The sequence below is a fragment of the Melospiza georgiana genome, chromosome Z, assembly GCF_028018845.1.
Source record: "Melospiza georgiana isolate bMelGeo1 chromosome Z, bMelGeo1.pri, whole genome shotgun sequence".
Taxonomy (NCBI): domain Eukaryota; kingdom Metazoa; phylum Chordata; class Aves; order Passeriformes; family Passerellidae; genus Melospiza; species Melospiza georgiana.
This window is the reverse complement of record NC_080465.1, coordinates 44,329,708-44,352,366: the sequence shown is the minus strand read 5'-3', so window position 1 is coordinate 44,352,366 and position 22,659 is coordinate 44,329,708. Positions and strand designations below refer to the sequence as shown.

At 38.9% G+C, this 22,659-nt stretch overlaps 1 protein-coding gene across 2 annotated transcripts; it reads left to right on the top strand.

Moving 5' to 3' along the window:
* Positions 1-665: 665 nt before the first annotated feature.
* Positions 666-22,317, top strand: CDK7 (cyclin dependent kinase 7). 2 transcript variants are annotated; one of them, XM_058043972.1, is made up of 12 exons: positions 666-809; positions 1,015-1,074; positions 4,120-4,153; positions 5,926-5,993; positions 7,793-7,861; positions 9,195-9,305; positions 10,476-10,594; positions 11,620-11,719; positions 13,407-13,493; positions 15,234-15,383; positions 16,953-17,100; positions 19,830-22,317. In XM_058043972.1, exons 1-12 carry the CDS (start codon positions 750-752, stop codon positions 19,853-19,855), a joined length of 1,032 nt encoding a protein of 343 aa, XP_057899955.1. In that variant the 5' UTR covers positions 666-749; the 3' UTR covers positions 19,856-22,317. The 2 variants fall into 2 exon arrangements, with proteins under 2 accessions (XP_057899955.1, XP_057899956.1); XM_058043973.1 differs by lacking the exons at positions 666-809; positions 4,120-4,153.
* The last annotated feature ends 342 nt before the right edge of the window (positions 22,318-22,659 follow it).

Here is a 22,659-nt window from a genome sequence, read left to right as displayed (position 1 = left end):
TCCACATAGGGAGAGATGGCCTCCAGTATGAGGCACACCACCACTTTTCCAGGGATTGAGGTTAAGACTGACTCCCCTGGATGTGTCACTGAGAATGATTTTACAGGCAGGAAGACGCTGAAGTGCTCTCAGAGATGTTGGCTATTCTTCATAGTTGCACAACTTTGTTGGTCTTACAGACTAATTAGTAAATAATAGCAAAGCTTGGACGTGTAGGGAAATTAATTTTCAAGTGAGAATTTCTCCTGTATGAGAACTCTTACAGTAGTAGTATTGATAGTATTGACGGTAGTTTTAAGTACTATATTGTAGGTAATTTTTCATAATGAAGAAACTATAGAAGTACAATTAAGAATTTCCACTAGAACCTAACAAAGTGCCTGAGAGCACCCTTTCTATATAATAATAATTTTTTAATTAAAAAACTATCCCTCTAAGCACAGAAGTTACAGAAATGTCCCTGAATGTCAGACGTGAGATCAGGGTGAAAACAGGAGCAGCGTCGGGGAGGAGCTGCTGCCCGCTGCCGCAGAGAGCCGCAGCGCGAACCGCGCCGCGCACCCGAGCCGGGGCCGATCCGCCAGGGAACGGCGCCTGCGCCTCGCCGGGGGCCGCTGCGCGCGCAGGGGCCGGGCCGGGCCGGGGCCGGAAGCGGCGGGGCCGGGGGGTTAAAGCGCCGAGCAGCGCCGCGCAGTGCTGCCGCCTTCCCGGGCATCCCCGCCGCCGCTCCCGCCGCACAACCGCCGGTCATGGATGCGCGGGCCCGCGCCAAGCGCTACGAGAAGCTCGACTTCCTTGGGGAGGGGCAGGTGAGCGACCGCTGCGGGGGCCGCCCGCGGCCCTGGGGCTGCGGCAGCTCAGCTGGGCCCGGCCCGTGTCGCCGCCCGCCCGCGGCGGGAGGGAGACGCGGGGAGCGCGGGGCGGTGCCCACCCCGGGCCCGAGGAGGGCTCGGGACCTCTCCCTCGCCCAGTCTGTCAGGCCCTGCTCACGGCAGCATCTCTCTCTGTCCCCAGTTCGCCACCGTTTTCAAAGCCAAGGACAAGACGAACAACCGAATCGTCGCTATTAAGAAGGTATGTATCAGAATGTCTTCTCAGCGTGTCACAAAGTGTCTGGTTACTCTTGACCTACCTAACGTTTTTTTTTTTTTTTTTTAACCAACTTGATGGGAAATGGCATGATATGCATTTTTATCTCTTTAAGCACAGAAGTTTGTTTAAATGATCTGGTTAACCTGTTTGTAATGCCCACCCACCCCAGAAGAGGGAGTGGCTTTGCTGTGTTTCTGAAGGGTTGCATGGTCTGTGACTTGAATTTCTAGTTATTTGTTAGGTTTATTCAACAAACAAACCAACACACACACATTACTGAACTGCAGACTTTACTGTGCCTTGATAGTTGGGTTTTTTTGTTTTATTTTAAATCGTTCCTGTGGCAGTGTCCAATTTCCTTCATTCCAGAATGTTATCCTGTATAAAGTTCCTTAAAATTTATAGAAACATAGAATATGCTGAGTTGGAAGGGACCCATCAACATAATCAAGTCCAGCTGTCATTGCTGTGCCGGACGATGCAAGAATCACACCCTGTGCCTGAGGCAGTTGTCCAAACACCACTGGGTGCCATGGCTGCTTCCCTTGGATGAGGAATCTTATCCTAATATCCAACTTAAACTCCTCTGAATCAGCTTTGTGCTGTTACCTCAAGTCTTGTCATTTTTAGACAAATGTTTCCTGAATAATTGAATTAGCAGAGCCTTGTTTCTTGCAGCTTTGTCCATTGAGGTTGGCCACCATCTCAATAAAATCTCATATTGATTCCCCTTCTAATAATAAGTGTGTAGCAGCCTCTCTGTGTTCTTTCCATGTCACCTGACCTGCTTCCATTGAGCGTATGCCTTCCTTCTTTACCTTATATTCAAGAGGACATCCCTGTTCAGCCAAGTTGTCCTTCTTCCTCATCTGCTTGACTCATGACATTTGGGAATTGCCTGTTCCAGTGCCCCTAGGAGGTGATGCTTAAAAAGTAGCCAGCACTGATGGGCCCAGCACCTGCAAAAATGTTTTTCCAGGGGACTTTACTTATCAATTCCCTGAGTAGCCTGAAGTCTGCTTTCCTCATGTTCAGGGTTGAAGTTTTGCTGGCACTTTCCTACTGTTAACAGAGATTTTAAACTCAATGGCTTTGTGATTGCTGTGGCCAAGATGGCCTCAGTTTCCACTTTGCTCATGAGATTCTCTCTGTTGACAAGCGGCAGATCCAAGAAGGTCGTTTTGAGTCAGCTCCCGTGGGACCTTTTCTACAAAGTTGTCCAGATTTTCAGGAATCTTCTGTCCCAGGCTGTACCTGTTGTGTGATGCTTCCAGTTGCTTTCTGACAAGTTGAAGTCCCCCATAAGAACAAGGGCAGTTTATTTGGAAGCATCCCTTAATTCCTCAAAGAAGAATGAATTGGCATCATTGTCCTGACTGGGAGATCTGTAGCAGACTTCCACAATGACATCCACATTATTTGTCCCTTCTTTCCTACCCAGAGGCTCTCAACTGCACCATTTCCAGCTGTAAGCTTGGTACATTCCAGCCCTTCGTTACATATGATGCCACCCCCCTGCCTCTTTTGTCCTGTGTGCGTCTCCTGAAGAGCCTGCAGCTGCCCAACAGGGCACTCCAGTCTCAGGACTGATCCCACCAGGTTTCACTTAAGTCAATGATATCACATCTGTGGGACTGAATCGAAGCTTTGAGCTCCTCTTGTTTGCTCCTCATGTGTTGGTAGAGAAACATTTCAGGTGCTGTAATTTGTAGCCAGCCCCTCATGAAGCAGATGGAGGTAGCCCATTAGTGTTCATTTCCTCAAGTTTTGACACACTGTCCCACTGATTATCACTGGTGAGCTGGGTATTTTCCTTTCCTTGCTTCCAAGCCAGTTTAAAGCTCTGCCAATGAGCCCTGCTAGCTCCTCTGCCAGAGCTCTTTTTCAACTCTGAGAAAGGTGCAACCCATCAGGTGTCAGTAGAACAGGTGTTCAAACTTTCAGCTGTCAAAGAACCCAAAGTTTTTCTTGTGACACCAACCTCAGAGCCACATGGCAACCTGATGGATCTGCCTATTCCTATCAGTATTATTTCTTGATGCCAGAAGGATCACTGTCTGTGCTCCATATTCTTTTATTAATTGTCCTGGGGCCCTCAAGTCTCTTTTGAGTACCCTCAGTCCTTTATTTGTTACTGTGTTGCTGCCAGCTTGAACAAACAATAATGAATAGTAGTCAGAGGCCCTTACTAGACTTCAGAGTTTTCCAGTAATGTCCCTTATCCAGTATGATTGTTTTTTGATAAAATATGACAAAAGTGATCTTGGATATCTAGCATGCTGGTTTGCATACAAATGATGAAAATGCTTACATTGTCATGAAGTGTTTCAATTGTTACTATCTGAAGGAATTGCAGGAAGTTTTTATATTAAAAATGGGTCTTCAGCTGTTCTTTGTAAGGGATGAAAAATGCATGTCACAATGGTTTCTTTATTTGAAGACTCAAGGTTGAATTGTGTTAATAGTAAGCAATCTTGTTTAATGCACTAATTCCTTTCGCATTGCAATATTTGTTTTGTATGGTTGCTGCTGGTAGAGGCTGTGGTGGAGAGCGTTCTTTGTTTTATCAGAATATTTTCTTAACTTTTATCATCTGGAAATATCAATGGTAGGATTCTAGACTTAAAATTTCAAGTCATTAGATGATTGAGACAAAAAGACCTAGAGCCTGCCTGAGTTTACAGCCTATGCTAATTTTACTAGAATCACTCTAAGATAACTGTCAATTACTTAGCTCTCATTTCTCCCTAAGGAGAAGCTCATTTAGTGTTGTAATAATGCTTTGTGGCTACAAAGTAGTTTATACTTGCATTATGTCTGTTTTTAGTGCCCTCATTGCTATTTTTTGTCAAAACTAATGCTGTAGAGACAGTTATTTTTTAAGGGGGAAATAAACTCCAGTTAAAGCCAACCCAGCTGGTAAAGTGCTTCATTACTCAAAAACTAATTCTGTCTTAGAGGAGCAACACTAAAAAAATGTATTCTCCACCATCTTAATTTTGCTTAACATGAAATATTTATTTTCAGATTAAACTGGGGCATAGATCAGAAGCTAAAGATGGTGAGTTTTAAAACAAATTCATACTGTAGAAGCTGTGCTTTGTTTGCTTTGTTTTTGTGAATTGAGACATTAATTTCCCATACCATTGGCTGAGAAAATTGAGCTTAGTAAGGCTTAGTAGAGGTTTGCTTCACAATCTGCAGGCACAACCAAAAACAGCATAGACACCTGCATGAATGGTATATGTTTAAATATACCTTCTCAATTTTAATGGAATTCACACATGAATATAGCATGGACTAATAGTAATAACAGCACTGAGTTTAGAATACCTTTTTGTATCAACACATCTCTATGCCTTAAATACTTAAGATGAGTGAGAATATTAGCATGTTTTCAGATGTTTCCTTTGTTCTATTTTTGTGATGTGCACAGAGGCAAAAGTGGATAAAAACAAGATCAAAACTCTTGTCTCTGTGTCCTGTTTTTTTGATGTTCAACCCTATGGAGCATGTGCTCTGACCAACCCTGTGCCTGTAGGTGTGAATATGGCAAATTGAAACCAAGTAATCTTTGTCTTATCGCCTGCAAGGTGCAGCAGAATTTTATTTGTGTGAAGGCTGCTGTCCTTCAGGACTCCATCAGCTTTCCAGTGAACAGTCTTTGCTATCAACTCTCCAGTTCTTTTCTTTTAAAGAGAAACTGATCACTCATCCCAGAGTCTCACAATTGAGCCAGCTGCCTGAGAGTTGTGATCTACTTGTCCCTCAATGGCCTAATGGCCCTTAGGGACAGTCATTGCTTTTGCCCTCTACAGTATCTAGCTGTAGGTGAAAGATGTTATTCAAAATAATGATCATATCTGCTTTCCCTGTGTTATCTGATAACATGGCATGCTTTTTTGTTTTCATCTAAGACTGTGCCTACCCAAAAGCAGCCTTTGTTAATTTGATTCCAAAACATGTAATTAAAACAGGCAAGGCAGGAATGTAAAGTAATCAATGTAGCTTGACCCAAAACTTTGCAAGTTTTAGCATTGAATCATATGCCAGGTTTTAGGAGAGCACTGTTTTTCAGCTCATGTGCAGCTGGAATTTCCTGCATGATACACCACAGGAGTATTTGCTTGCCAGTTTTCATACAAGCCACGCATTCTGGCATTTTTGAAGGAGGAATTGGTACCCTGCAGGAACCATGGTTTGATACAGTGCCATCAGTGTGACTGCTGAAGGACACCATTTGCTCCCTGTTGGCCCCTGGTTTTTCCTCTATAAAATCTGCTTATGGGGAAATTCAAGTAAGAGTAAGCAGGTTTTGGTTGCTCTCTCTTTTATGCCTTGTATATGCTACAGAATAAATGTAGAAAAACATATGCCTTGCATTATTAGATAATGGTATGTCAAAAAGAAAAGAGGTTTATTAATGAGGGTTGATGGTATGCCTCCCTCTGGAAGTGAGACATGTTGAGGGACTGATTGCAAAATGAAACTTTTCTTTAAAATTAAAGGAAGCCTTCCAATACCCTGAAAAAGGTGATTTTTTTTCCTACAACTTTCCCTTTTTGCCAAAATGTAGATGTGTTGCTTCATAATCTAAGTCTGATTACTATGGTGTGAAATGGACTTGCCGTGGAAGAAAGTGTATGCCCATTTCTATTTTGCAGCAATTTAGTTATGGCAATGTCCATGTTATTTAGCAAATTGACTAGTGTTAGGAATGTAATTTGTAGTAGTAAATAGTCTGTGAGTAGTAGAATGACAAGTTTATTTGGAGCTTAATCCAGAGTTTTTATTTTGTTCTTTCATCTTCTTTTCTTCTTTCCATCACTGTAGGAATCAACAGGACTGCCCTCAGGGAGATAAAACTGTTACAGGAGCTAAGCCATCCAAATATTATTGGTGTAAGTAAAACAAATGCTAGTTCTAGAATCAGTCTTAAAATACTTTCAGTAATTCAACAATTATTATGTCAATTATTATGTGCCTATTTCAATAACAAAGGCAGAGGTGTTGTTTTTTTTTTTTTTTAATCATTTCAGTTTTTTGCCTGGGCCTACATAGATGCTAATGGTAGAGCAATTGTGAGAATGTAGATTGCTTTGTTTTGCATCTCTGATAGGATTGCTAATGAACACAGTGCTGAATTTACTTGATTGATTGCTTCATAGGGAACTGGTGACAGTCAAAAAGCAGGCTTTTTAAAGCAATGGTAACAGGGAAGTCATGTGGCTTATTAGTCATGTATAAAGTAGCAGGCTTATTTTAGCACATAGATATGATGTTTAAAGTCTCTTTGGGAAGGAGTAAGACTGATATCTTTTTAGTTTTAATTGCATTTTGGTATACTTACACCTACAGATACACAGCTGGAGCTAAAGACACTAAAAAGTTAGATCATAGTGGTAATTAGAAAGTGTCAATATGATTAAGTACATGAAATACTAATTTTCCATATACTTTTCAAAGTGGAAATATGGTTCTCTTCTGGATTGTGACCCTACTTTCAAAGTGGTTGCTTTAGCTATCAAGGTTAGAGAATATGCAGGGGGTGACAGCTAAAATGGCAGAGGGATGGAGCATATTCTTTATGAAAAAATGAGGAATTAATCACTTTGGAGAGGGAAAAGCTGGTAATGGGGAGGTCTACAAAACCAAGCTGATAGGTGGTGTCCGTGCAGGAATTATATTTCTAAACACCATTGTCCTAGAAATAAGATGCATTTAAAACCTATTGGCAGCAGGAGTGGAGACTGTACTGCTTCACTCAGTGTGTAATGAATTCATAGGATGTGTTGCCATGGGCCGTGTAGAAGCAAATTGCATCAACCGTTCAAAGAAGAGTTAGACAAATTTATGATCAGGAGTTCCAGAAGCAGGTTCTAAAAACAAGAGATGGTGTTGTGCTCCTCTTAGTAGTCCCTACAAAACTTTTGTGGGTTTTGGGAGTGTAAGGGGCACAGTCACTGCTATTCTGAACTATTCAAACAAATACCTTGCAATTTGCCAATTTATGTGGTCATCACACTGAGACTGAGGAATGAGCTGCACCAGTTGCACACATATCTTCCTCATCTTGAAGGAAGAACACCAGGCTAAATGATCTCTTGCTTTTGCTCAATATCACGGTTGTGTTCTCAAATTAGAAATTGATTGTGTCATTACACAGCTTCATCCTAAGAAAGGGCTGTTTGGATGTCCTCGAAAGAGGTTTATTTACCTTCGAAAGCTAGCTACAATAATGAATGCAGATCTAAAAATGTCTGAAGTTCATAAGCCTAACACTTAAAATTTCTAAATATTGTATGCTTACAGGAAGGAGATGCACAAAGCTGAATCCATGGGCAAACTTAGTCTTGTCTCAATGAAGGGTAGTTAGAACAGGAAAGTTTGGAAGATAAGTAGTTTGCATTACATTATCTGTTGTAGTTAACATGATAAAGTTAATTCTTGCTCTTTTGTCTGTCTCCGGGAAGGAAGGGCAATCATGTGAAATGTTATTGCCATATTTAATGGGAATTTTTTTCTGGTTTGGAAACTGAGTTAAGAAGCTAAACTGAGTAAGAATTTTTGTGTTACAAGTCAAAGAACTTGAACAAATTCTCAGTAAGCTGAAAATCCACGTACAGACTACAGTAGTGTTGAATTTCAGAAAACTGGAAGAATCAGAGCATGCTTAATCATAATGTATTTTGTTTTGCAGCTTATTGATGCATTTGGACACAAGTCTAATATTAGTCTGGTGTTTGATTTTATGGAAACAGATTTAGAGGTAAGATTTTTAAAGACTTTTTATTTCCATATATTAAGATGGTTTATGAAAGTGCTGCTTTAACAGGCTTATGTAAAGTGCTGCTTTAACAGGCCTATATTTGAAAGGTGTCTTTTATTATGTCAGTTGATTAAGGTCATGTCTTAAAAGTAGCTTTAGTAATTTAAGTTTTTGAGTTCTCATTTGATTAATTCCTTTACTTTGAAATACTTGTCAGCGTGATCTTAAAGAAAGAAATTGTGTTGACTATGTTCGTTTTCTGGAACTCCAGTCAGAGTGTAGAACCTCTGGATCATTGCTTCTGGAATGCAGTTGATAAGCATAACACCAAACATGTTCACATAAGTGTGACACTAAAATATAGTAAGAGACAAGCTGGTAGTAAAATCATGTGCACTTTTAACATGTTTTCAAATTTAGCAATGCTAGGTAATTGCAAATCGGTGCCTTCCAGGGACAGGCTTGCTGAAATTTAGGTGAATGCAAGTCATGAAAAGGTTAGATCAGATTTTTGCTAATAGAGGTTAGTAACGAGTAGACTTTTAGAGGATTCATTCTGTTTCCGTAGTAGTTAGGCAAAGTTTAGAGATGAAGAAGATTGGTGTACAAAGAAAAATTAAATATTCTTGGATTGCATGATGTACATGTGTGCAATCTGTAAATTGTGCTGTGCTATCACTCAGGCTGCCACTGAGACTGCTGCCTGTTGTGATTAAGCATATGCTGCGTACATGAAATTTGTGCAGTCTTAGCTCTTCCGTAACTCAGCTTATGGAAGGCTGTTACTGAGCAGGACTGTAGTATTAACAAACAAGCTTTGGGGTCTTTGTAGAATTTTAATGTTAAAAATCAAAGAATGTAGAAAACTGAAGTAGATTTTTTTTTTAAATACAATCAAGTGGCCATACCCTCTGGTCTTCTTGGAAATAGAAGAGGAAACCATTGTATTTACAAAGATTAGTTACTTAAATTGCAAAGAGAAAGAAGGAATAAGTGGAAACATAATTTCTAGTTTATTGTCACTTTTATCATTTTTATGTGTACGTCTTTGTCCTGGGTATCAACATGGAACTGAGATTGAATGCTAAACTTCTGTTTCCCATGCATTTTTTTGTTGTTGGGTTATGCAAAGTTCACGTAAGCTATCTGGACTCCCCATTTCAATTCTGATCTCCAGAACTGACTATTTTTCTGGGAAAAGGGTGAAATGGTAGAGAATATATGACTGCCAATCTGAAGCCTGTCTTAAAGGTGGAAATAACTTTTGAGCTGAAAGAATGGAGATGAGGTTGTCTTGTGTGCTGAGCTTTACCATGACTTCAACACTTTGCAGGTTATTATAAAGGATACAAGTATTGTGTTGACGCAGTCTCACATCAAGGCTTATATGCTGATGACGCTTCAAGGATTAGAGTATTTACATCAGCATTGGATTTTACACAGGGTAAGCATGTACTAAATTGACCGCCTTCATCCTGCAACAAAAATCACATTGGGTCACAATCTAAAGCCTAATGAAGGTAGTTTTGGAATTTAGACAGTCTCATTCCATAAGCATTCATATTTGCTGTTTTGGAGAGATAATAGCAGTACCAGAAATGTTAACATTTACTGATGTGGTTATGACTTTGATACTTGCATAAAAGGTTCTCCAGTTAGATGTGACTTTAATTATCACTGTGAACTGGGTCTGCCTGGGATGGATTGGACTTTTTTCATAGCAGCTGAACTCTTGAGGCTTTCTCCTTTCTATCAGGCAGTGTCAAAGCTTTCTCTTTTTCTCACTCTGCCCTTGCCCTGAAAAGTAGGCTTGGGGCAAGAAGTAAGGAGGAGACACAGCTGGAGCAGCTGACCCAAGTTGTTCGTAGGGATACTGTATGGCATGTAATGCCTTGGTCAGTGGTAAAAACTGGGGTAGAGGAGAAAGGGGGACTTTGGTTTACAAGCTAGCGGCTGTTTGGAGACTATGTATCACTCTCCTTTTGGAGGGTGGTGAAGGATTTCCATGGCCTTGCTTGTTTGCTTTGATTTTTAGTTCTTTCCTGTTAAACTGCCTTTGTACTGCTCCTAGAGTTTTCCTGCTTTTGATCTTCTCTCCCCTGTACTGCTGAAGGTGGTGGGTGGGATAAGAATAAAAAGAGCAAATGGCTGTGTGGATACTTTTGGGTTGGATACTGTTGGGTACTGTTGGGTTGATCTCTGTTGGCCTGAGGTCAGCCCACAATATACTGCTACTGTATTGAACTGTGTGACTTCTGTGATTTCTGCCATTATTTGAAGCATCGGCCAAGTCTTTTTATTATTCATTTGGCAGCTGTGCAGATAACATAACTGCTGTACTTGCAGAAAATGTAAAACCTATCAAGAGGCTTTCTTAAACTCTGCAAGTTAAATGTGTTAATATTAAATGGGTCTGTCTCACTATGGTTTTCATATATAATGAAATCCTTATATCCTGGGGGGGGTTAAATTTTTTTGCTCACAATGTAGGATTTAGGATAGAATTAAATCTTTCATTTTACAACACTGTTATGATATGTCTGCCAGGAGATTCATTATATGTCTGTTTTTATCAATACTGGCAAATCTCATTATTTGTTTTCTATACTGACAGGATCTTAAACCAAATAACTTGTTGCTAGATGAAAATGGAGTTTTGAAATTGGCTGACTTTGGCTTGGCAAAATCTTTTGGAAGCCCGAACAGAGTTTACACACATCAGGTAGTAACAAGGTAAGGTGCTCTATTTTGTTTCTTACACAGAGATTGTTTAGTTGCTTTATAGGTATTTCTTGAAATATGTCATGTCAAATCAACATATTCAGAGTGGTATCTGCTCATGTGATGTGGCAAGAGCTGCATAAAAGTACCACAAGGAAGCATTGTTTAACAAAGTCTCCGTAAGAGCTGCTTGAGTATATATCTGTGGGGGTGGTTCCTGTTATCTATCAAAATTATACTCTTTTGAAATGTCTGGAAATAGCACGTGTCTGCTTAGAAGCCTGGATTTTGGAGCAAGAAAGACAGCTGCTACTTTCTGCTAATCACAAGAACCTAGAACCATTTTTGGAGTTATTCACATTACCTATTTTGAGACAAACACTTGAACCAGTTTAAGTATTTATGAATAGTTTTTATGGCATGCTTATTTAAGGTGTGCTCTAAAAAGTGGGGCTGCAAAATATGCAACATTCTGCTTTCTGACTGCTGGGATGCTAAAGCTATTCAGGCAAAGCTGATTTAACACCTTTATTCAAAAGACAGAAATCCTACAGTGTCAAATGCAGTGCCATTTTGTTAAATTTGATTGTTCTTAGGCAGTGTGAGTAGTTCTTTCAAGAAAACAAGGCTCATTTTACATAAAAGTAGTCTCTATACTTAGGTTTGTTGATATGGAAATTGTTGGGAGATGGAAGGAATTCTGTCTTGCTGTGATTCATTCAACATAAAATTTTAAGAAAATTTCAGTTTACCTGCATGTTAAGAACTTTCTTCCTTGCGTGTCTGCTGTTCAATACTTGTAATCAGGTCAGTTGAAACTGCAATTAATCTGTGGTTGTACATGACCCTATGGTGACGTGTGCACAAATTTGTTCATTTCTTCTTAAACAAAATACTTTACAGAATACAACTCTTCAATGTTGGAAAAGTATATAGGTAGAAGTTATATCCTTTTCTTAGCTTTTGCATTGTAACAGTATGTAGCATTTGACATGGGCAAAGCCAGATTATTCTTCCAAAATGTGTTTTCTTTTCAGGTGGTACCGAGCTCCAGAGCTATTGTTTGGGGCTAGAATGTACGGTGTTGGTGTTGATATGTGGGCTGTTGGTTGTATTTTAGCTGAATTGCTCCTCAGAGTAAGTATTCAAATGTAAGCATTTTGTATTTGCCCTTCTGTTCACTACAGCTTTTTATGGGTTTTTTCTTTCGTGCTAAAAGCAAATGAATACAGGCCAGAAAAAACTTTCCAAAATCTTATTAACTGTAATCAAAGTGGTTTTCTGGAATAAACTGAGACTTCATAAACATCACAAGCATTGGAAGTCTTTAAACACCTGGGTTAAAAAGTTGCCAGAAACTGTCACCAGTCCAGATACCTATTTTAGTTCACTACTGTTCTAGTAATGTAACATCACATGCATAAACGTGCTTGGGCTATCCCTTATACACTGTTCCTCAGTTATAATCACCGGTACCTTAATTGTGGTTTTATTGAAAATGAATGGAGGACTAATTTTCTTCTAAAATGCGATTAGTTGACAATACTGGAATGAAGCTGTGAAGCTTAACATCAGGATAATCCTATGGCACTCTTCAGTGTGGTACACAAATGTAATGATCCTTGAGTATTTTCCACTGAAGTGGAATGTTTATTGTATAGCTCTTTGGAGAAGACATTAAAGTGTGAGGGGAGCAGTGGAGAGTTGGGGTACAGACACAGCTGAAGGCATGAAGTATCCTGCACTTCCATGACTAAGTGACTTCTGCTTGGTTTCTACACCTTTGAATGCTTTTGTGGCCATATCATAACCAGACTTGTGTGAAAAGACTTTGAAAGAAACCTTTTGACTGGTCACACCAAATAGGTGTGCTGGTTGAATTTGATTGGCAGGTCAAGATATGGAAATGATCAGTGGCTCTTTAAGCAGCACTGGTGATGGATACATAAATATGCATTAGACCTGCTAAATCTGAATGCATTTAAGCAAAGTTAGTAAGCCAATAATTCTTGAATTCATTTGATTCTTTGGTTTGTCACAAAACACAAAGTGCATTATGGTTCAGTTTTTATCATTGTGATATTTTGAAATGTATGTGTCCTTTTTTGGGACAATGCAACTTCCGAGAGCTTTTTATGAATGCAGTTTATATTCAAGGGGCTTTCATGATGCCACAATATAGTATGCTGTCTACTAGGGATATCAATTATGGTTTTTCTGTCCCAATTAATTAAACACTGCCTCTAATTCTTCATAAATTTGCTTTGGTCACCAAGTTTATTTTTCCTTACATTGTGTGTCTGATATGTGAGCTAGAAGTTGGACTGGACAAATATCCCCTTTTCAGTTTTTTGCTTTATTTAAATGTCATGTGACACTGATCAGACAGTTTTCTCTCCTAGTGGGCCTCTACTTTCCTTCAAGTTTTCATTTAATTTCGTAAGGCAAACTTGTGATTCACTTTAAATATATATAAAAGCTACCTCCTGTGAACAAGTGGGGAAAAGATGACCAACTGACTTTAGGCTGACTACTGAGATATAAGATCTTTTCTGTGTTTAGTAAATTTTACATTAATGTGGTTGTTATTAAGCACAGTCTTATGTTTAAGCTGACTGCTGTCAAGTCACGGATACCAAGCCTGGGTTCAGAAACTTTCAGAATCTATTTGAGCATAAATAGAATGCCTCAACTATCCAGTGTACCTCTTTGTGGGGAGATGGTATACAGGGGGCTTTTGCCTTACAATTATGCAGTATCATTCAAAGCTTCTTTCTAAAATTGAAGTTCAGAAGCTAATTCAAATACCATGTTCTTCTTCCAGGTTCCTTTTTTGCCTGGAGACTCTGATCTTGACCAGCTGACAAGGATATTTGAAACACTGGGCACTCCAACAGAAGAGCAGTGGCCTGTGAGTTTTGTTTAACAGACTGATACTGGTTTTACTTGATACTCTCTATTTTAGCCCTTGAAATTAAGTGATTATACCAGAATACTTGAGTAGATTTTTCAGAAGGCAGTTGCTTCATCTCATAAAGCAACTGAGATTTGTTGTTTCTCTTGCCAAACCTCTGGTCGACAGTAACAGTATCAACACTTCCTTTCTATGTGCACAGTATCACATGGCTACTAGTGTGAGATTGTTGTTGCTGCTTAAAGTTTTTGAGGTGCTTGTTTAATTAGCATGCTTTAACCTGGAAGGCTTTAATCACTTTCAGAAGTAGGAACCATTTGCAGGGACCTAAGTTGGCCTTGGTAAATTATAGTTTGGGAGTAATACGAAGCGGAGACCAACAGGATAAACAATTTGCCTCAACAATGGTCCTGAAACAAATACAATCAGTACGATTTTCTCTGAGATGACAGCAAGTTAAGTAACACCAGGCCAAACTTATTGTCACGTCACACAATGACCTACCCAACCGTGGTTATTAAACAGAGTGATGGGAGGCAAGACAATGTCTGATGAGCTACTTGTACCAGTTACCAGGGAGTAGTACCAGTTCTGGACACAGGGAGTCCAGAATTCCCTGATCAGGATGTTGTCTTTTGTTGCTGAGTTGTGGAAGCACTCACTGGACTTGTTCACTTCTGCCTTCTTTCCATGCAGCTTTTCTTTATTGTAAGTGGTGCTGAAATGCTATGGGTATGTGATCATGAAGTGGAGCTGTAGCCAAATGGAGAACTGCTGTGTGAGGCACTGCTAGGCCCCCACAATTCTGATATTTCTCGAGGGTTCTAAATGGAATGCATGAAGGTTTTTGCAATGACATTTCTCCTTCCTTTGGAGTGGAAAATTTAAGATACTAGTGGGGAAAAGAGAGAATAGGAGATTGGTTAACATAACAAAGATAACATAATTCCCAAGTTCATTTCCAAACATGTGCATTTTAATAATTGCAGCCTTTACTATCAAGATTATAACTGATTGAATACATATTTGATGTTGTATTAATATTTTACTTTACTTGGACAAACTTGAAGTGTGACAGCTAAGGCTTTAAATACTTAAAACACTACAAAATCATTATGTTTGTGTAATTGTCTGTTACAATTGTCTGTGTAATTTTTATGCTAGAATGTGAACACAATGGGTTTGATCTCATACCTAGAGGACAAAAAAGTGCAGTTCATTTTTTGTTTAACTGCTGGATGCATATTTTCCTTCCCTGCTCCCATTGTCCATATAAAGTTTCAGTTGTGCATTTAAAATCAAAATGCACATGATGTTCAGATAACGTTTATTAATGTAGAGAAGGTGAAGACTGACTCTTTTGTAAATATTTTCCCTCTTGCCATGTCAGTTCACTAAAGGAGGTTTTATTTCATTTGTCTGACCCAGTCTAAAATTCTTTCATACTTCTTTGAGCAGTTTTTCCTTTTGAACTGGTCACAACTAAGGCAAGGGAAGTGACCAGTGAAGGTCAAGGGAAGTGATCATTTGGATAGTTGTTTCACACTGTAACAGTTACTTTAAAAAAAGCTTTTATGACCTTCTATTCCTCTAGTTATTTTATTTCAGTGACCAAGTATTAGCAATGTGTTTTGAAAGATGAGTTGCTTCTGGTGAAAGAGCCATATGCAGTTCACTTTCTGTGAAAAGCTGAACTCTTTCAGTTTAGAATATACATTCTATTTTTGGTCTTTGTAGGGGATGACAAGTCTTCCAGATTATGTCACTTTTAAGCCATTCCCTGGAATGCCACTTCAGCATATCTTCAGTGCAGCTGGTGATGATCTGCTCAGTCTTCTTCAAGGCTTATTCACGTTTAATCCTTCCACTAGAGTAACAGCTACTCAGGTACAGTACATTTGGGTTATCTCCTAATGTTCATTAAACCACTTTTAATATCAGATAAATGTTTTTTGAAGCCAGTTAGCCATGTTTGAAATGAAACATGACTTGAATTACTAGAAACGTAATCCCAGTGTTTTATAGAGAGAACTGTGAAAGGCATGGATAGTACTAAGTGGTCATCTCCATTCCCAGTGTGGAGTCAAGGTAAAGAACTAAAATGTGTATGAGCCATGACCTTCCAACAGTGATATTTGACATGCTGAATTCAGTCACCCAAAAATCGAAGGTTAAGTCTTAACATAGCTTATCTTACTCCCTGGGTTTGGAAGATTTTTCTCCTTACTTCATCCTGTCTCTTCTTCAAAGTCTTTTAAACTTTTATGGTACTTCTTAAACATAAAATTCTGTGGTGTTTAAACCGTCATTCTTATCTAATTATCCTTTTCTGTGATACTTTCAATTTTACTACTCCGTGATGGGGAGAAATGGAGGACTTGGAAGAAAGATCTTGCCGAATGTTCTAGTTTGCAGTACTGATTTCTGAGATGAGGCAGATACACCAGTTGGCAGTTAAAAGCTTAAAAGTTAAAAGCAGTTGACACGCTTCCCTATCACTTTACACTGATAGGGAAGCGTGCAAGAAACCACTGTCCCCTTTGAGCCAGGACTCCCTCATTGCTGCTTAGATTGGAATCCATGAGATCAGTGCATGTGTTATGTATCTTTTTACTAGAAGACTTTTCCAGAGCACATTCAGGCTGTTTTGGCCACTATCTTTAAGAATATTTGCTCTTAAGTTTCCAGATAATTAGTTCTGCTATGCTTGAGAAATCTCTCTGATAGTTCAAAAGTATATAGTCATTTTTCAGGTCATATTGTAGGATAGTGACTTGAATATATATTACTTTTCTAGTCTAAACTTTATAGCTGACATTGAATATCATGTAACTGGCCAAGAAATTATTACCTAAGAGACAGCTACTTTATTAATCACACTTCATGGTTCCAAAAATTTAAAGTAAGGTATGTAATTCTGCTACATGAAACCAATCTTGCTGACTAGTGTTTGTCTTCTGCTCTAGTACAAGTGATTTCTTTCTCACAGTTTACAGGGTAGAAACAGCACAGTTAGAGCAATATGGGGGAAAGGCCCATCTTAAAAACTAACAAAACAGCTGGTGTTCAGATTGTGAATCTGACCAAGATTTCAAAAATGTTCCTTTAATTTTTCATTATTCCTACTTTCTTTTATATCATCATCTTATGTGATCTGTCTATTCAGAATGTAAGCTCTTCAGAGCTAGAAGCCACTTATACAAGACTTCTTACAAAATAATCTAGCTTTGTCAGGATGTTTGAACACTGATTAAAAATAGGAGTGTACAATTATCTCTTGCTTTACAGATCCATGTGGGGTGGATAGTAATTGCAAACACAACCTTTATTTGCCTTGAGGTCACTCTGTAGTATAAAAGTGTTCAAGTAGTTTTTAAGGCCCAATTAAAAGTGCTTGGTTTCACTATAACCTCTTCATACTAATTACTTGTTTCTGTTTCTTCAATTATCATTAAGGCATTGAAACAGAAGTATTTCAGTAATCGACCAGGACCCACTCCAGGAAATCAGCTTCCAAGACCCAACTGTCCTGCTGAAGCTGCAAAGGAGCCACAAAATAGACTTATAAATTTAAAAAGGAAAAGACCAGAAGCAATAGATCAAGGTAACTTTGTAATACGTCACCAATTTTAAATAGGAGCTACATGCTCAGAGAGAATAGGATGTTTCCAGTGTTTTAGAAGAAAAACCCTCTAAATGAACTAATTCCTTGAGCACTGGCTGAAGCCCTTTAATGATACATGGTTTGGAGTCAGAATTACTTAGCCCTGTTTCTAACAGAATTAGCACAAAAAAGGCTCTTCAATGATGCTTAGGAGTCTATTAGAAAAAATAACCCTATTCCATTAATTCTGTAATGGAGAGTGGTACTCCCCAGTAAATTATAGGCTATTATGATGAACTTTTTTTTTTTTTTTTGCTGAGACCTCTTACTCAGATGGAAGTAATTTAACTTCACACCACTTAAGAAAAGACAGAGAGAATCTGAAACATAGCATGATATTCTGTGAAATGACAGGCTGGAGAGGGTAGATCAGATTCAGAGGAGAGATTTTTGCTCACTCTGTCTTAAGGTAAGGAGGTTAACTTTTAAGACCACTCTGTGTCAGGAACATTAAGCACACTTCTGTGACGCACCTCCAGTCTTCTCCAGACAGTAGGATGTATTTCATACCTTTGTGGCAACACAAGTGCTCAGGACTCACGACCTGTATCTGACACTAAATTACTCAGGTCTTCTATTAGGAAGGTAAATACTATTTTTAAACTTGGAGTTGGTATTCTTAACATCTGGAATATGCTAGATAGCAGTGGTCAGGTTAGCATCAGCTTTTTCTTATTGCCAGTATGAGACTCAAGTTTTAATATGAGTGATATTTTTTTTTTTTTAATGGAGCTACTTTGATAGAAGTGTACTTCCTCTTGAGTTCAGAGAGAAATCTCCCTTATTAGGGTTCAACTTGCTTTTTAGGCACTTTGAATTGTTGTTTCTGTCTTCATCAAATTAGAGGTAAAATACATTAGGTTCACTACTTTGAGTTTTCAATCTCAAAAAAAAAAGTTATCAGCTGACTACTTGCACATTGTTTGCTGACCCCAGTACCATGGGTGTCCTGGCATGTGGGGACTTGTCAAGTTACAATAGCACTGACAATTAATTTAAGCATTTTATCTCCTTTTCCAAAGATCATGGAGAGTTTGTGATAAGTTTTTGGGGGTATACATCTGTTAACTAAAGGACAGGAAAAAGGAGAAATGAGTGCTTGATTTCTGTGACTTAATGGTTTGAATTTGTGCATTTGACAATAAGCAGAGTTTCCAGAGCTATATCAAGCTAGAACAATTGTTGCTTTAACATGTTTCCATGCTTCTGTGTAAATGCTAGGAGTTTTGAGATTGGCTAGAAATGAGGCGGTAAGGAAGTTAGCATTACTTTTTGAGACCTTTGAGTATTGCTATAAAAAGCATTATAATTTCTACCAACTGGGAATGGAGACATGATGTATTTTCTAATGTGGATTTTCATAATGTTCTGTTACTGCCTTTGATGAGCTGACAGATCCAGAAGGTTTCAAAGGTAGTTCCTCTAGTGCCAACAAATGTTAAAGTAGAGAGCCAATGATAGAGCTAGCAAATCTGCTGTCCTGGATTTGCTCTTCTTACATAGCATTACCATCTAAATTTAAAATCTGAACAGTAATTTGGAAGAATAATCCTCTAGTCTTGGTTTAAATAAAAATTTGAAGGACAACATTGCTGTAGGGTGTGGAAATGTGCAAATGTAATTTCCAAGAAAAATAAGTTGCATTCCATGAAACTCTTAGAATAGCCTTGCATCCTACAGAGCACATTTCTTTCCCCTAGCCCTGTTGAGTTAGCACTCCAGAACTTGGCAGAGTAAACTGAGTGCTTGCTGATCGGTATCCTCTTTGAAATTACTGGCACTGGGAGCTGACTGTTGGAATAAAGATTCATGCCATTGCCACATGTGCTGCTTTTCCACAAGAAAAAACCCCTGTAGCCTGTGGGGTGTGTTCACCAAATCTAAATACTTCTCAGAAAACAGTCTCTATTCTCAGAGGAAGTCTATCACTAGATGGATGACTGCCTGAGAAAAGTGTGAAACGTACATGCTTTGTATCTGCTGCTACCACTTACTTCTGATCAGTGAGGTTTTGGGAGACACTGATTCTATAATGACATAACTGCCCATCTCCTCTCTGTCACTTAACCACAAGCAGCACTGCTTCCCCAGAACACCTATTTCTAGTCCTGTTAATATACATTCCTACAGAGCTGTAGCTACACAAAACAGGGATTATAAAGGATGATGCACTGAAGTTTTCCTATGTAGATTAAGCATAAGGAATCTGGTATCAAAACTATTGGTTTTGAAAAAAACCAGAAACATTCTATTCATATTTAAGATTAAGAATTTGTCCTAGATTTGACAGCACATAAGAAAAATCCTTTAGAGTATGTGTATGGTGGGACAAACTTAAGCCTTAGAACAAGCTTGCTTTTCTTGAGTTTCAAAGTAGAATTAGGTGGTTAGATTTGCATATCAACAGTTAGGTTTTTGTATGAACGAAGAGAAATATTTACATGTATCCTAAATGCAGTTAAAACTTAATTACAGAATTGATGACTTTTGGAATATACATATTGCTTCAAGTGAACTTTTATTCTAGCACTCTCTCATGGATTTGTTAGAAAATGTCAAGAAGTACTGTCACTGTCATAAACAGCATTCAACAGTTAAGAGTAGGAGGGGGCCTTGAGGAGGAGGCTGGACTTCTATATTTTGCTAACATTGTGGTTTACACTTTTCAGGATTACCAAAAAAACTGATTTTTTAATTGCTGTGGATGATGAGTGAAAATGAGTGAAAATGCTCCGAGTCCCAGCCATTGACAAAACGCTGTAATCGTCGCTGGATGGTTATTTTTCAATACTTTCGTATGTAAAATAGGAACTTATTATTTCCTTATGTACAGAGAAGTTTTATTAACTGTTCTTTTTACAATAAAGTCATTATTGAGAAAAAAAGATTATCTGATTTGCTGTCTTGTCCTTTGAGAGTTGTGTTCTGAAACAATAACTGTCAAAACTGCTTGCAGGCTACAGGTGTACATAGAGTAATTTTGCAGAACCTCTGTGCTGAATCACGTGCTATTCTGTACACATATGCATCCTAAGGGGGAAAACTACAAATAACATTTTCTTCTCACATGCTGCTTAGATGAACATATGACATTTTTATTATATGACCTATAATAAAAATGTATCCCTGTAAGTAAAGGGTAGGATATGTTTTTGTTTCAGTTAGTAGGCTCAAGTATTAACAAACAAGTTTGCATATGCTCTCTCCGCAGTCATGCATTCAGACTTCTGCAAAGACACAGCCACTGCCTTGAAAACAGTGTGAAGTGCAGATTTAATGTGAATTGTTTGGAGGGGTTTTTTTCCCTATTTGATTGTTGCAGGAGAAGTTACCAGAGAAAACATACAAATACGGTTTCCTTCAAAGCGTTGAAGATGGCAGTGAGAGACAGAGGAAGGAGATCCAGCTGGTGAAACTACACTACACTAGTCCTGCTGTCAGCCTGTGTCTGTAGGACAGTCTGTGGTGCAGACACTGCACTCAGCTTTGCCTAAATTCAAGAGGTAGCAAAGTTTCTGCTGGGTAACTAGACTTCTGCAGTGGAGAGAACCAAGATTACACACGCTGGTGCTGCATCTTAACTGTGTGCCCACCTGCTGTTGTACAGTGGATTTCAGGGATACCTGCTGAGCCATTGTCATCTTTCTGCCTTGGAACCACATTCAGCATTCTCTTTCCTAATTTTGTGGCAAGTATACTAGTGCCAGACTTTGAGGCTTGTAGAGGAACAGCAACCATCATCTTGCTCATGTGCTCCTTCATTTTGCTGCTACTTGAGCTAATGCAAAGTATTAGGGCTTGTAAGGGAGAAGAGTTGGTATTTTCCCAGTACCTACTGTGTTCTCTATTAGGTGTTGGCAGTTGAAAAGTAAACAGATTTCCTAGGATGGGTAATTGAGAGTGTAGAGAAAAGTTTATCCATTAACATTAGTTGTATAAATTTTTATTGCCTGTTTAATCAAACATCATCCTCTTCATTGCAGGCTAGAGGATTAAGGTAACTACAGTCCTACTTCTCACTGGCACAGGTTCAAAAATACATTAATCAGAATAGGGAAGAGGGATCTAGGAGTATTGTAAACTTCTTTGCCTTTACTTATCTAGCATATCTTTTAACTGGTCTTAAAAGCTTGGAGACCTTCAGCCCCTAGAACAGATAGTCACTGAAAAATGCAGTATCCCTTCTAACAGATAAGGTTTGCATGACAGTGACAATCTTAAGTATTCTGTCAGTTTTGCCTTGGGAAAGAAACACCGTTTCCTTCTTGTGAAAAAGCTGTATCAATCTGGACAATACCCTTCCTTGAAGGAAACCTTTTCCACTAGAACAAGTAGCAAACGTCTAAGTTCCTACTGGCAAGAGTTGTAGACGTACCAAATTATATAGGCAGTCTGTATATTAATGTACAGACCATGGTTACTGTACTGTGTAAGAGGGGGCTTGAAGTGTGAAGTGCTCAGCCAGAGCTGACTTAGGGGATGAATCTTGGGCATTATGTGATAACAGTATTGTTTAGCTAAAAACAAATGGCCAACATGCTTATGCTAGCTGTTTATCACCAACTGGCTGCTTTAGAAACTTTCACATCTTGTGCAACTGTCTGCAAGAATTGTATCATTTTAAGGAACTTTCCCACTGGGCATTAATAGAGGCTTGTTTGTAGGATGTTTTAGAGAAGATGCTCCCAGCCAAGACCTGGCCCCAGGCCATGCCCTGCCCCCAACTGGGAGGGAAGTACACAGGTGCTTCGGCACTAAAAATGCAATCAAGTCACTTTGACTTGCTGATTTGGACCTGTAAAAGCTGGATCCCCTTTCAGGGTGAATTTAGAGACCTCATCTACAAGTGGATGCACCAATTGCCAGGATTCTCCCAATTGCCAGGAAGGGTTCTCCAGGTCATCACTGCAAAATGAGGCTCCCCAGCAATTTCTTATTCTGGATGATGGTAAAGTATTTAGGCAGTTGGTTATATGTCTTTCTAAATCACTGCTCTTTCTCTTGTGTAGTAATGATGAGGTGCATTACCTTGCTTATTTTTGCATGTTCCTAACACTATGTTCCTAATAAGCACATAGTAAGCTTATTGTTTTATTTAATGTATCATTTTACTTTTGTGTTGCCTTAATACTTGTAGTAAAATAAGATCATTCTTTCCATTGGTGTCTGTGTTCTTTAAATTGCCCCCATCAATTGGCAAAACAAAATGGGAGGATATTTTGTGACCAAGATTGTCTTGTACGCGTGTATGCCACAGGAGAAGCTCATAAAATGCTGTTTTTTATATGATACAAGTTCAGGAGGTGTTTTCCTCCAGATCCCACACAGCAATTTGGACTGTGCTCTGTGCGTACAGTTGAGCCCTGTTCTATACCATGGGTGTGTGCAGTGAGTTTTGTTTTCAGTTGAGTTCAGCTGAGTGGAGCTGAGTGAAGCTCCCTGTATCAGGGACTAAAACTGCCTTGCTCTTAGTGATGGTGTACACAGATAAAATGTATG

Bases quoted from the DNA above. Each gene is read 5' to 3' on its own strand.
- CDK7 (XM_058043972.1), top strand. From the start codon at position 750: ATGGATGCGCGGGCCCGCGCCAAGCGCTACGAGAAGCTCGACTTCCTT. The intron at 13,494-15,233 runs GTGAGTTTTGTT...TGGTCTTTGTAG, and splicing joins CAACAGAAGAGCAGTGGCCT to GGGATGACAAGTCTTCCAGA. The intron at 17,101-19,829 runs GTAACTTTGTAA...TACACTTTTCAG, and splicing joins ACCAGAAGCAATAGATCAAG to GATTACCAAAAAAACTGATT.